Raw genomic sequence first — 14,171 nt, forward strand, 5'->3', positions numbered from 1 at the left:
CATTTAGTGTGTTGTTCAGTATAATTCAAAGATATAAACTTCATTATGGTTCCGTATTGAACTGAGATCACAAAGTTGAGATTTCACTAAAGTTCCACCTTTTCAATACATATGTAAGTTGTACAAGATGTTGTCTACAACATTTATTTATTTATGGGACCAGTTTCAACATATACAAATGTCATCATCAGCCTAAATCACTAAAAAGAGCAAGTACATAATAAACTTTTATACATATAAAGATACATAACATCATACTTCATTTTCATGAATAGAATTAACAGTTTCATTAAAATTATGAATTTGGCATGTTTTGAAACGCATAATAGTCCTATGCTGTACAATCAAATCTTGTGATGCATTTTTTAACTCGTTGATTGTGTGAAAGTCTTGAGAAGTTTCATGTATTGAATGTTGAATTAAAATAATGTGCACAGAGCATATACATGTTAAACCTATCATGCTTTACATACAAGGGCACATAACACCTTGCATCATTTTCACAATTATAGTTAATAACTTCAATAAAATATTTGTTGAGTTCTTTAAAACAACTATTAATCATATGCCGCACAATTAAATTAAGCAATGTAATTTCCAACACGTTCATCGTGTGATGATACTTAAGAAGTTACACGTTTGTATACATACATACATACATACATACATTATCATTATAGACTGTTATGCCTTTCAGCGTTCAGTCTGCAAGCCTCTGTGAATTTACTAAACGTCGCCACAATCCTCGATTTGCAACTAGTGTTGTGGCCTCATTTACTTCTATACTTCTTATCTTTAAATCGTTAGAAACCGAGTCTAACCATTGTCGTCTTGGTCTACCTCTACTTCTCTTACCCTCCATAGCAGAGTCCATTATTCTCCTAGGTAACCTATCCTCCTCTATTCGCCTCACATGACCCCACCACCGAAGCCGGTTTATGCGTACAGCTTCATCCATCGAGTTCATTCCTAAATTAGCCTTTATCTCCTCATTCCGAGTACCCTCCTGCCATTGTTCCCACCTGTTTTTACCAGCAATCATTCTTGCTACTTTCATGTCTGTTACTTCTAACTTACGAATAAGATATCCTGGGTCCATCCAGCTTTCGCTCCCATAAAGCAAAGTTGGTCTGAAAACAGACCGATGTAAAGATAGTTTTGTCTGGGAGCTGACTTCCTTCTAACAGAATACTGCTGATCGCAACTGCGAGCTCACTGCATTAGCTTACTATATTACCATCCTGGGAGAACACACAACCTAAATACTCGAAATTATCGACCCGTTCTAGCTTTGTATCACCAATCTGACATTCAATTCTGTTGAATTTCTTACCTACTGACATCAATTTAGTCTTCAAGAGGCTAATCTTCATACCATACTCATTGCACCTATTTTCAAGTTCCAAGATATTAGACTGCAGGCTTTCGGCACAATCTGCCATTAAGACCAAGTCGTCAGCATAGGCCAGACTGCTTATTACATTTCCACCTAACTGAATCCCTCCCTGCCATTTTATACCTTTCAGCAGATGATCCATGTAAACTACAAACAGCAAAGGTGAAAGATTACAGCCTTGTCTAACCCCTGTAAGCACCCTGAACCAAGGGTACACATTTGTGTACTACATTAAAATGTCATATTGAAACTGGTATACTTATTAATAACTTGCTAAAACACATGCATAAAGTTTTCTTTTAAAGGTGTCATTAGACATGATGGTTGTTGTATAATAAATAAATTCTTCTGTTCCTTTCTTGGATGTAATTAGGTGGTGTGATGTCTGTAGTCTGTAGTCCAATAAGGAAGTTTATTGAAGCCTTGATCAGTGTGCTGTAAAGTTTATCCTGTAGAGGGGAGGTGCGGACATAAACTTTTATACATATAAAGATACATAACATCATACTTCATTTTCATACACAGAATTAACAGTTTCATTAAAATTATGAATTTGGCGTGTTTAGAAAAACTTTACTGGAATCTCAACTTTGTGTTCAGCATAAAACAAACATTTCAGAGAATGACTTGCTGGAGGAAATTGATAAGCAACAGCCATCAATCATGTGCTATGGTGTGGTCTCAAGACATGGCAAAACAGAATTGTGGTTTATTGAAGGTTTCACTGCTAGGTAAGAACATATACCAAGGTAAAGAAGAAAAAAAACAAAAACAAAAAACAGTAAACCAGGATTCAGGTTTCAGGAGCCCCTTCCAATACCGTTCGCTGCAGCCTAAATGTGCACATGGTTATAGTGGTGGTATTCCCCTGCAGGCGTACTGTATGGTACTAATGTTCAGTGAGCACATTTTGCACACGATTCTGAACCCTAGCGAAATCTTGTACCATGCATTCAAAAAGCATGATGCCCTGAAATCATGTAGCAATATCCTTTTACCATGTAAATATGTTAAGGTGTCGTGCCCCGTGACTGGGTGTAACAAAGAGGGGAATCAATGCATAAACTAGGTAAAAGTGCAGTAATGAATGCCTTAAACACTGAACCGGATGGCGTAGGTACTCTGCTCTTGTCGTACTACCAGCATGTTTCCAGCAGTGTAGTGTAGCAGATGTGGTTAGGCATTTGCCTAGCAATCGATAGAATGTGGCAGCGGTGGTTTGACTCCTGCATCGTTCAAATATTTTTACATCAGTATGATGTTTGAATATGTAAACACAGGCCCACGTTTGCCACATTCAAACAGTAGAATGAAGCTGTTATTAATCTTGTGCCCTGCGCATATTCTGATGGTTGTACTGTAATCTCTGCTGTCATTCGGCATGTTTTCTACAGAGGAATACGTTGACATGCTCCTCATTTATGGGGAAGCAAGACAAAATGCATGTGAGGCACTACGTCTGTACCAGGAACGGTGTCCTGACAAGCGACACCCGGCTGCTACGACGTATTGAAAGACGCCTAAGGACAACATGCGTGATTTCCAACCAGCCACCAGTCCGCGATAGGCCCATTACACCGGGTGAAACAGAAGAGGCCATTCTGGAGGCAGTCCGAAATTATTCCACCCATCAGTACAAGGGTGACTGCATGACAGGTGAACACCAGCCAGCCATCCATCTGGCGAATACTGCATGAACATAAATTTCACCCATACCATCTTGAGCTACACCAAGAGCTCCATGGGTGGAATTTTGAAGCTCGAATGGAGTTCTGTCAGTTGCTATTAGGCAGGTTGGACAATGATGCAGCATTCGTATTGCATATTTTGTTCTAGAATGAATCGCGCTCCCACAATAATGGGAACGTCAATAGCCATAACATGCACTATTGGAGTCCGGACAATCCTCACTGGGTGCGACAGGCGGCCTATCAAGTACGAGGGGGAGTAAATGTTTCGTGTGGAATCTTGGGGGATTGCCTGATTGGACCTTATTTCTTTGAGAGCCATTGAATGTGCCCATGCTACCTGCACTTTCTGCGTCAGGAACTCCCACTGCTGCTGGAGGATGTGCCGTTGCATGATCGTTTGACGATGTGGTTGGAACAGGATGGAAATCCACCACATTCGACTTTGCCCATTCGTAACCATCTGAACAAGGAATTGTCACGGAAATGGATAGGATGAGGGGGCCCTGTTTCTTGACCTGCCATATCACTGGATTTAACGCCGTTAGACTTCTTCTTGTGGGAAAATTTGAAGAACGTTGTTTACAATCAAGCACCGGAAAACCCCGACCAGCAACAGCAACTCATCACGGACGTCTGCCGATCAATTACACCTGGAATGCTTCAGCGCGCAAGACGATCTATTGGACACCGGGCCTGAATGTGCATAAACCAAAACGGTCATCACATCGAGTATGAGAATTTGCTGTGATGAAACATTGTCAGGGTAGTTGTGTTCCTATTATTTCCGGTCTGTATGTGTCCGGCCTGCTAACTAATCGGCCCTTTTTAGGGCCACAAACACATTCATTCATGCACAATTTGCATGAAAGCAGGTATTGAACTTACACTGTGCGCAGTACGTATTAAAAAAAATATTTCAAAAATTTTATCTTCGCCCCGGACTCAAACCTCCAACGTGACATGCAAGACTGCTCTGCCATGCCTTTACCAACTACAATATGATTCCGTACGGCACACTGGGAAGCTTGTAGAAAGTATTAGGTTTACTGCGGTCACAATATTAGATTAGTGTTTCACCGGTGTATCAGGTTCATATGATCTAGAAGGCATATGCCTGTCTTCCAGTGTTTAATACGAGTATAACATTATGGCATCCTATCATGGTGCGGCGGTAAATACCAAGATATCTGGTTATGTTGTCTGAGCATAATGGCAGGGCAGATGTTTTCAGGACGGAATGAATATTGTGAGTTGCATAAAACTTGGAAGGGGAGGCTGAATCACGATGTATATAGATAAAATGTGCACCGAGATGTTCCACGACATAAACATAGAAATGGACCAAGTTGAATGGACAGAGCGAAACCCCATACAGCCAAGGACACTGTGGTATGGCTCAGAGCCAATACCCCTGACTTTAATGAACATAAAGACCGACTATCAAAAAGTCCACATCTCAAAGTAATGGGTTTTAGCATTTGGGGTCTACTGTTACACCAAGTTCAAATACAGAGGAGACGAATCACAGTTTTCAAAAATGTGATAAGAGAATCTTGGAACAATATTCCACTTGAAACTACCCAGAATGCCACTGCAAGTTGGTGAGAACATCTACGTCATCGTATAACAGCCTATAGGAAGCAATTTGAACTTTTCAATTGAATATAGCAGTGTAACAAAGGTACAGTCATATTAAAAGCTGAAAGAAATGTCCTGTTTCTTGTTGAGAACCCTTTATATACGTTTCCACTCTACCAAACACAGTATTACAGGGATTTTATCTCCAAGCTTAATATTCCAAGAAGTTTTATGGTCAAAAAATTTTTTTTTCAAAAATTGATTAGAATTATTTCTAACATGGACACTCCCAGAGCATACTAGGTGACACTTATGCCCTTCTATCTTCTTTTTATTAAGAATAATACTTTCTTTACTTTTCTACATTGGCCTGTTACTGTGTTCACTATGTTCCGAACCTTATACGACTTTATCTGACCTTATTTGTTTCTGTCCAATACTTACATTATCTTATTGGGATCCTTTTCTCTTTTTTGTGTATGTCCTGTGTTCTTAATCTTCTACCACCTGTATTTATCATTATCTTTACTTCTTCCTATTACCTGTGTTTATCTGGCTTTCTTCCTATCCTACACTTCTCATGTCAAGATGGCCACTCAATGAGTTGATATACAATAATAAAGTTTTATTATGAATCCACCTGTTCAATACATTATAATGTGGTCACATTATAATGTATAATGTATTGAACAGTTTTATTATTGTATATCAACAGATTTCAATACGGATTAAAACATGAGATTAGTCACTTGCAACGCTCAATGAGTGTCGATGCCCACCCTCCTGATCAAGCCAGGAAGGACAAACAAGCTCCTCAAGGGCTAAGAAGAGATGGATGTAGAAGAACAGTGATTGATTAGGAGAGAGAACCTATGTATTCGAAGATGGCAGTGTATGAAGATGTGGAGATTGTCCTTGTCCATTTGTACTTTCAATCTGTCCTTGGTTTCTCCTTCTATTGCTCCCTCTTCTTACATGACCTTGCATTGTGTTTGTCCTATTATGTGTTCCTTTTCATGTTCCTATCTCTACATATCTTTAATTGACACTTGCTTATTCCTTTCCAATACTAAGAACTGTACATTGTTTCTCCTGTTTTTCTTACCCATCACTAACCACTTTTCACTTACATATGTGATGCTCTCCAGGAAATCATACCTTAAGTCACTTGACAAAATTTTACGCTACAAAGGAAAAATGCAGGAAGGATGAGAAATATCAATTTTTAGATCTGAATGCCATCTGTCAGCCTGAACCTTGAACTACGTGATGAAGGGAGTGACAGTGACATGACCACATAGAAAAGTCTTCAAAATAACCTTGGAAAAAAGTTGTGCAGTCTAACAAAACCATACATAAAGTCGGAATGAGAATCTAACATTGGTGACTTAAGGTAGGATTTCTTAAATGTTCCTGCATTGTCTTCTTGTATCAAAATATGAAATAACCAGTTTGTGCATCAAGAAAACTCCCAAACTTTTTAATGCAACAACATACAGTATATCAAATTGCTAACCAACTCACAATTTTTAATATTCATATTGTCTTTTTGTATACCTTGTCCTTTTCCAGTTGGGAAAAGTCAAAATAAATAAATATAGTACAATATTATAGACATTTACTGGGTTGCATATTTTATAACTGGTAATTTTAATTAAAGTGGACTGCCTGCACAGGAGTCCAGTCATAGTGCTTTGATTTATTTCTTCATACTGACAAGTGCATCGCACAAAATAAAATAAAAAAACATTATCATGTGGAGAGTTATGTCAGGTTTACATGAAGAATTATGATTTATTTTCTGCAAGAGGGTCACATGAAATTTTTTTGTGACTGGACATTTGGTCTCATGAAAAGGAAGTATCGCATGGCACATACTACTTCTGATATAGATGTTGATTCCCATAGGGACGGATGTCTCGATCATTTAAGATAGCATCCCTGAGTAAAAACTAAACAAAGCTGTCATCACTGGAAAAGAAAATGGCAAGTTGTTAATCCATATGTATGACTGGCAACATAGTTGGAGAAAAGTTCCTTAGATCATATCTTTCAGTCATTTTACTGTGAAAAAGAATACACCCGGGGTCATTATGTGTCAACAAAATTTGGATGGTCCAGCTGTAATTGTGAAGATTTGCGGGACAGATAATCTTCCTCAGAACCTACCTAAGAAGTTGGAAGTAAAAGCCATGACTGCAGAAGGGACGAGATATCTGTTCGACAACATTCAAGAGTACTGTACAGCAGAAATGGCCAGGTGACATGCCACTGAGCCTGGGTCAAGTAGCAAGATGGATTGTGTGGCAAAAGAAAAAGACATAGTAGTTAAGAACATTCCAGAAAAATGAGCAACAATTCAATTATGTTACTACAGGATCCAAGGTAGATTAGTAATGTAAATCCTTAATTGGATACTAACTGTGCATAGTTTCAGAATGATCTTTTAAAATATCCAACTTTAATATTATTATTATTATTGTATCCTTATCTTGTTTTGTACATCTTAAGACAAAACTCCTGTGTATATGAGTGCTGCAAGACTAAAAATCTTCCTTTTTCACTTTTTTCAAATGTTGAACATGTTTATATATTTCATTCCTGGAGAATAAAACTCCTAAATATTCCTGAAAATTCTTTTAAAACCTTTATCCAGTGAAACAGTAAGATTTTCTTAAATCCTTAATAGATTACTAGAGTACTATACCCCATTTTCCAAACAATTTTCTCAAAATTCAATAAATTCACTCTTACAAATTCAAAGTTACATAAAGTGATCAGTTTTTAAGCTAGAGACTTCTGGTTTTCATGAAAATGATCTAGAATACAAAATAAACAAAAAATGTGATTTTCTGACTTAATGTATGATTTCCTGGAGAACATCACATATGAAAAAATAATTAACACAGAGTTAGTTGGAATTAACCAATGTCTCCTACATGGTTGTTACAAGTGTACCAGCCATGTGTGCACAGAGGAACACTGTGCACAACTTACTGAGTGGTTGCATTACTGCAGTGTTGCTACTTGCAACTATCAGTTGCTGCTTACAAAGTGATGACTGGCCGTTGAAACAATCTATGTTTAGATGACTGCACACAAAAATGTAAACAGATGGAATTTTTTTATGTAATCATGGCAGGAAAATTATGTGAATTTTTAATTTCTCTATAAATTTCCATTTCAAAAGTAAGGATGGTAAAATGATGTGGGTAAATATGGTATAAATAATAATAATTTCGTGTGGCTATTTCTAGCCGAGTGCAGCCCTTGTAAGGCAGACCCTCCGATGAGGGTGGGCGGCATCTGCCACGTGTAGGTAACTGCGTGTTATTGTGGTAGAGGATAGTGTGATGTGTGGTATGTGAGTTGCAGGGAAGTTGAGGACAGCACAAACACCCAGCCCCCGGGCCACTGGAATTAACCAATGAAGGTTAAAATCCCCGGCCCGGCTGGGAATCGAACCCAGGACCCTCTGAACCGAAGGCCAGTACGCTGACCATTCAGCCAATGAGTTGGACGGTAAATATGGTAATATCAATATTCATATCAAATTGCACTGATTTGGAAACTTTGTATATTACATCTATGCAGGTAAATTTGAAGAAAACAATCCTGTAAATAAAGGTACTAAACATTAATTGGTTTTAGCAAGCAAATTATTTAAATAAAATGTTTCTTTCTGTAGCCTGCTGGTGGCCATGATCATTAAGGCATCAAGTCTCTATGTTCTGACACTGCAGTTAGCTGGTTCAAGTTTCGTTGATGGAAAGAAATTTCACCATCAGACTGTCAGCTGGCAGGGTAGGAGACGTGGTGATATACAATTTCTAATCACTAGACTGCATGCCCAAAATGTGGATTCAGTTCCAAACCTATGCTATGTGTCAGCACCAGATTTTACCATCTCCCTTCCTATTATCATATATCATGGCATTCATTTCATCTCATTAACTCTGATAAGGTTGATGTTGGGGAGGGCATCTGGTCATAAAAACTTGCTATGAAGATTCATCTCACTTCTTACCCTACTGTGCAGAGAAACAAGACAAGAGTTGAACACCACATAATGTTTCTTTCTATAAATTTAATAAGATCCTACATATTATCATATGCTTGAACACAAGTAAAAACATAATCTAGTAATATTACTTACTCCCATAAAGCAGACAAATTCATCATTGCAGATTGTCTTGTTTGGTTTATTGATAGAAGGTGGACACTGAGGACCACGACCATCGCAGAAACTAGAATCTCGGCAGCCGTTGTCATCTCGGCATTTTACACCAAATTTCAATTCACACTGAGGTGTACAGCAAGGGCCCTAAATGTGAACATAGATTAGCATAAGTAAGACACTTAACTTGAACAGTTCCACAACTTGATCTAAGCTGAGTTGGGATGGTTGAAAGGGTTACCATCATAACTCAACAAATTGTATAAGTCAAAGTACATGGTTTCTCACCTAGGGGTGTATGAACTATGACTGTACATGGTTTCACATCAGTAGGCATGAACTATGACTTTCTTCTGTATCAAAGCAAAATAAAAATATAAAGATTCTGCCCAGAAACAGCATTACATTCGAAGTTACAAAAGATCTGTGGCCAAATCATTAAACACTTCCCAATTTCAATGATTTTTTTAAAGCTTCTATTCTCCAACATCATTTTTTTAATGGGTATACAAGAAATAGCTTCCTTAATACAATCTTCCTGCCAAAGGTGTTCGTCTTTGGGATAATCTATTTACTAAATTTAGATAATGAGTATGTATTGGTGTTTCCTACAATATATCAGATCCAAGAACTTAATATGGCCCAGATTATTATGATTTTAACAGAGAAAGACAACAAAGACTTTATTAATTCAAAATCAACCAATTGCAAATTCTCAGCATTCTAGAAGGCTAAACCTACTCTAATGTGTAACCTCAAAAACTTCACAGCATGAATTAATGAGATAAAATTAAACAAAATTAATCAAATTTACTTATGAAGGAAAACTTATTAAAATATTCCTCCAGTAATAGAAACACTAAAGTTTTAAAGAAATACTGTATTACATAATCAGAGAAAACAAAGGGAAGTGCACTCACTTGAGATGGGCTGCACACACTGCCTGGAGTCAAAGTGCATGGTTTCTCACCAGGGGGCAGATACTGTCTCTGTGGGTGACAGCATTTGTCTCGGCAGTCTCCTTCCCATCCACAGTCACATTCCTCTCCTTCTTCCACCACACCATTACCACAGATAGCAGCTTGTGGTTCTATAGAGTAAAACATACCATTAGTCAGAAAATATACCATTTAATACACTTGAATAAACATCTATAAAGATCGGAACATGAAAAGGAACCCATAATAGGATGAACATCATGGCAGGTCAGAGTAGGAAGAAAGAGCTATAGAAAGAGAAGCCAAAGACAAACATGAAAACACAAATGGGCAAATACAATCTTCACATTTTAATACACTGCCATCTTTGAATGGATAAGCTTTCTCCTCATTAAAGTGTTGACAAAGAGGAGAAACAGTTGACAGGCATCTCTGCATATTGCTCATAGTTATTAATAATATTAATTATATTTAATGTAATAAATTTATGTATTACTTCCCAATTTATAGGTTGCCACACATGACAAAGTATACCATATCAACAGTGTTGAAAATAATAATGAACAATGGTTGATAGAAGATTTGAAGTGACCCCTTGATCACTAATATTGATACATCTAGGACGATACCATTAGGAGCCCCCATGGGCGCCCGCAAGGGGGGGCACTTGCCCCCCCCCTGGAATTCTAAAGATGTTGATGTTCAATTGTTTAATATCATACCAGATTATTTCATAAACTGAAATTACTGACAGTCATCTAGCATATGTTATAACTGGAAGTTTCTGTAAACAATTTAATGTTGCTGACGTTATATTGGCTTTTATATTCAAGAAAATTGTTAATGTGCCCCCCCCCTGGAAAAGATCCTGCGGGCGCCCATGGGAGCCCCCAGATTTTGCAGATGATTCACACAAAATTTTGTCATTGTTCTTCTGGTGCTGATTAACAGTCCAACAACTTTAACACTAGATGGTTTACGGGCTCTCATGAATTGACATCAAGTGCAGTGGACTGGCTGTTGAAGCTGGACCTTCTAGTTTAATTATTTCTCTATTTTAACTTATATATTCATTGTATATTTTTGAACATTATGCTTGTAAATGCAATAATAATAATAATAATAATAATAATAATAATAATAATAATAATAATAATAATAATAATAATAATAATAATAATAATAATAATAATGTAGGAGTGTTTGAAATTTTTTTTATGTCCTTCCTGGTCTATCTTTTCAGCCTGGCAGGAGCTCACTTCAAATAGATGGATCCAAATCACAGCGCTATCCTTCGTTCGGTCGATGACGATTATGTCGTTCCATATGTTGCTCCCTCCAGTGGCAATACAAAGGACTTCTTCAGACACTTCCAGGCCTTGCTGGGAATGGGCATCTGCGATCTTTGTCTGGATTTTGTGATGTTTGGTGTTTCTCAGGAGCACCTCTCTTGGATAAGAACCAAGAACATGTGCAAGGGTTTCAGTCTCGCTGCAGTGTCTGCAGCAGGTTCCGTCTCAGTCTTGTCCTGGGAGGGCACACACAGGAATGACATTATACTGTAACTTGAGGGCTTCCTTCCACTTAGATCTCGACAAACCATTCTGAATCTCAATCCAATGGTCCAGTAGCATATGTCCTTGATAAAGTATAGCTCCTTTTCCATGAATCAGTTCACACCATTTATCATACTCTCGCTTTCTTAACAGCCCTCTCAATTCTTTGCTAATTTTGGTATGTCCTCTGCTTCAATGATCAGGCAAAGTTTGGTGATGCAACTCCTCTGTTCTGCATCTAGATTGTGTGTTTTCAAAATGTATTCACTTGACTTTCTTAGAATGTGGCATATGTTTAGATGTTGTAACACTGCCTCCCATTAAACTCTTCATTTAGTCATCAAGCCTCTGAGAATTATCTTCTCATTTCTATTTCCCTTACTTGTTATTCCATTAATATTTCATACTACCTGTTGTTCCTGTTGTTGACGGGTTACTGTTTGTATAACTGAGGCAGTAAAGTGGCAGAACACCTCAACTAACAATAGTGAGTTAGTGTAATGTTATAGTCGATACGTTTTATGGACTTAGAACATTATAAGCCATCACATTTCATTTTCTTTGAGCTCTGTGATATTACAGAAGCCACCTCTCTAATGATTCCCTTTTCCCTCATTCTTCGAGTGTTTCCTTCTCATTTCAACAGTCACCTTCATTATCTTCCTGATCAACACTGGCTGAAGACCGAATGGATCTTCATAAATCTTGATTACATACATGTTAAGTGAAAGCAATAATTTTCATTTTTTTGACCGTATTGGTGGATGTATCTCGCTCTCTACAATCTTGGTTTAACAATCAAAGAATATTGAGGAATGACAATCATTGGTATATAAGTACTCTTCGTCCTCACATTTTACTCCTGCTTGGTGCTGTTGTCAAACATCTTTCTGTGATCTCAGGTCAGCACTAAACCAAGATCACATGGTCTATAATTAGAGTTATATAACACTGATAGAGAATAAAACTAAGTTAATTTCTGAACATCGATCAAAAGTGAACCACCTAGCAATTTTTATGCAACTGGACCTTAGCGTACCAAAAATACATTGTATCAATGATAAATGTATTTCATTTTGTGATGATAATGCAAATGTAAAGTTTGTAGACATCAACAGACATGCTTCAATAAACAATATTTTCACCCTTCTAAATAATGGTTTGCTAAAATGACTTTAAGGAATAGGATGTCCTGCCCATGTTCTGCACAATACTCTACCACATGAAATGGTTTCATTGCCTATTGGCATAGAGTCAATAGTTCTACAGATTTTAATTTTTTTTTTCAATATACACTGTTGACACAGAAAAACTCAAGGACTTCTGTGATTTTGTCAACACAAATGATGACGAATTGCTTCGTCATTGAAAAACACATTGTCTACGACTTTTTTCAGCCACTGAGAGAATATTTAAGTTATACCCTGCTTTGAGATCTTATAAGAGTCTCATGCGCCAAGAATCTTGAAAGATTTCTTCAGAGTTTTCTGAATTCTATCCTTCTCTAGTTCATTCAGTAATGAACATATTTTATACTACAATTAAAGATCTGAAAACAGAACATAGCTGTTTACTGTGTGTAATTTGGATTCAAATACTGTATCAAATTCTCCAGAAAACAGGTAATCGAATAAATAATGGAAGTTCCCTGAAGAAACAGAAGTAAACAATTTCATAAATTCTACCTGATCCCTGTACCAATCATGTGAGGACCATTTAGATAAAATGGCTCGTTTAATGTGATGAATTTCAGATTTTTTATAGGTTGAACATGAAAGATTTGAAAGACTGTAATTTCATTGATGTTATTCCTTCTGCAAAGTACATCAATAAGAAAAAAAGGAAATGTTTCATTTTCGATGATGTGAAATTGCTTGAATTCTCTGCTCTGAAAAAAATAATTTTGAAGTAAGATGAGGCTTTTTTTTCTGAAAGAATAGATTTCAGTGAAGTAAATTTTTTGAACAGGTTGTGAATGATAAGTATTTCCAGCAATTGCTGTATATACTGTATGTCAAATATCCTTTTCAATAACTGCACAAAATGCCCATGTCAAAAGGGTACAGTATTTTCACTAACCAACACCCAGTGGTCAGATGAAAAGAACAGACTGTCAATAGAAGCAGTAAAGGGTATTGTAACCATACAGTACAATACCATACAGTACAAGCATTTTTCATGCAAATAATTTCACATCTATTAGTTGAAATCCCTTAAGTTACTCAAGGACATTTTTTCTTTATGGACCTAAGAACAATAAGAAAGATTGTAGAATTAATAAAAATGGACAAATTTACTGTGTTTTCTTATTGCTTTCAGTGAATAAATAGAAATTTAATGTGTTCTCAGGCTTTTCTTCAAAATGTCCTGATTGTAAAAATAGCAGCAAAACAAACAGTACTGAAATTACAAACATGCTCTGAACATCAAACAGTATAAAATAGGGTATTGCTAGAAACCTGCCACTGCAATGACAATGGATGCAGCAAGATGAATCTACATCTCATACTGCAAGAAGGGTCACTTGCCCTTCTGCAATAACACTTTGGAGATTAATTCATTTCCCATACCCTTCCCACTCCCTGGATCTCATACCCCCAGATGCTTATATATGGAGCACACTGAAGAATTTGTTTTCAGGTCAGATGACTCTCCTAGGAATGCTCTCAAATTATAAAGGAAGATACAGTCATGAACAATGAGAGAAACATGAAAGTGCATGTTCTGAGCACATCCTGTACCAACGCAGTTAGATAGATATTGCCATCTTCACTTTGTATATTATAACTAGGGCTTGGAAGAAGACTTATAAATTACCTAAAAAAAAACCTGTAA

At 37.0% G+C, this 14,171-nt stretch overlaps 1 protein-coding gene across 1 annotated transcript in view; it reads right to left on the reverse strand.

Moving 5' to 3' along the window:
- The window catches only part of Kul (Kuzbanian-like), a 1,041,359-nt gene that overhangs the window by 38,610 nt on the left and 988,578 nt on the right, over positions 1 to 14,171 (reverse strand). The window contains exons 9-10 of the mRNA XM_067141147.2: positions 9,763 to 9,932; positions 8,822 to 8,989 (exon numbers count right to left, since the gene is read on the reverse strand). Of these exons, the coding sequence (XP_066997248.2) occupies positions 8,822 to 8,989; positions 9,763 to 9,932 (338 nt within the window). The remainder of the gene's footprint in view (positions 1 to 8,821; positions 8,990 to 9,762; positions 9,933 to 14,171) is intronic.

The sequence above is a fragment of the Anabrus simplex genome, chromosome 1, assembly GCF_040414725.1.
Source record: "Anabrus simplex isolate iqAnaSimp1 chromosome 1, ASM4041472v1, whole genome shotgun sequence".
Lineage (NCBI taxonomy): Eukaryota > Metazoa > Arthropoda > Insecta > Orthoptera > Tettigoniidae > Anabrus > Anabrus simplex.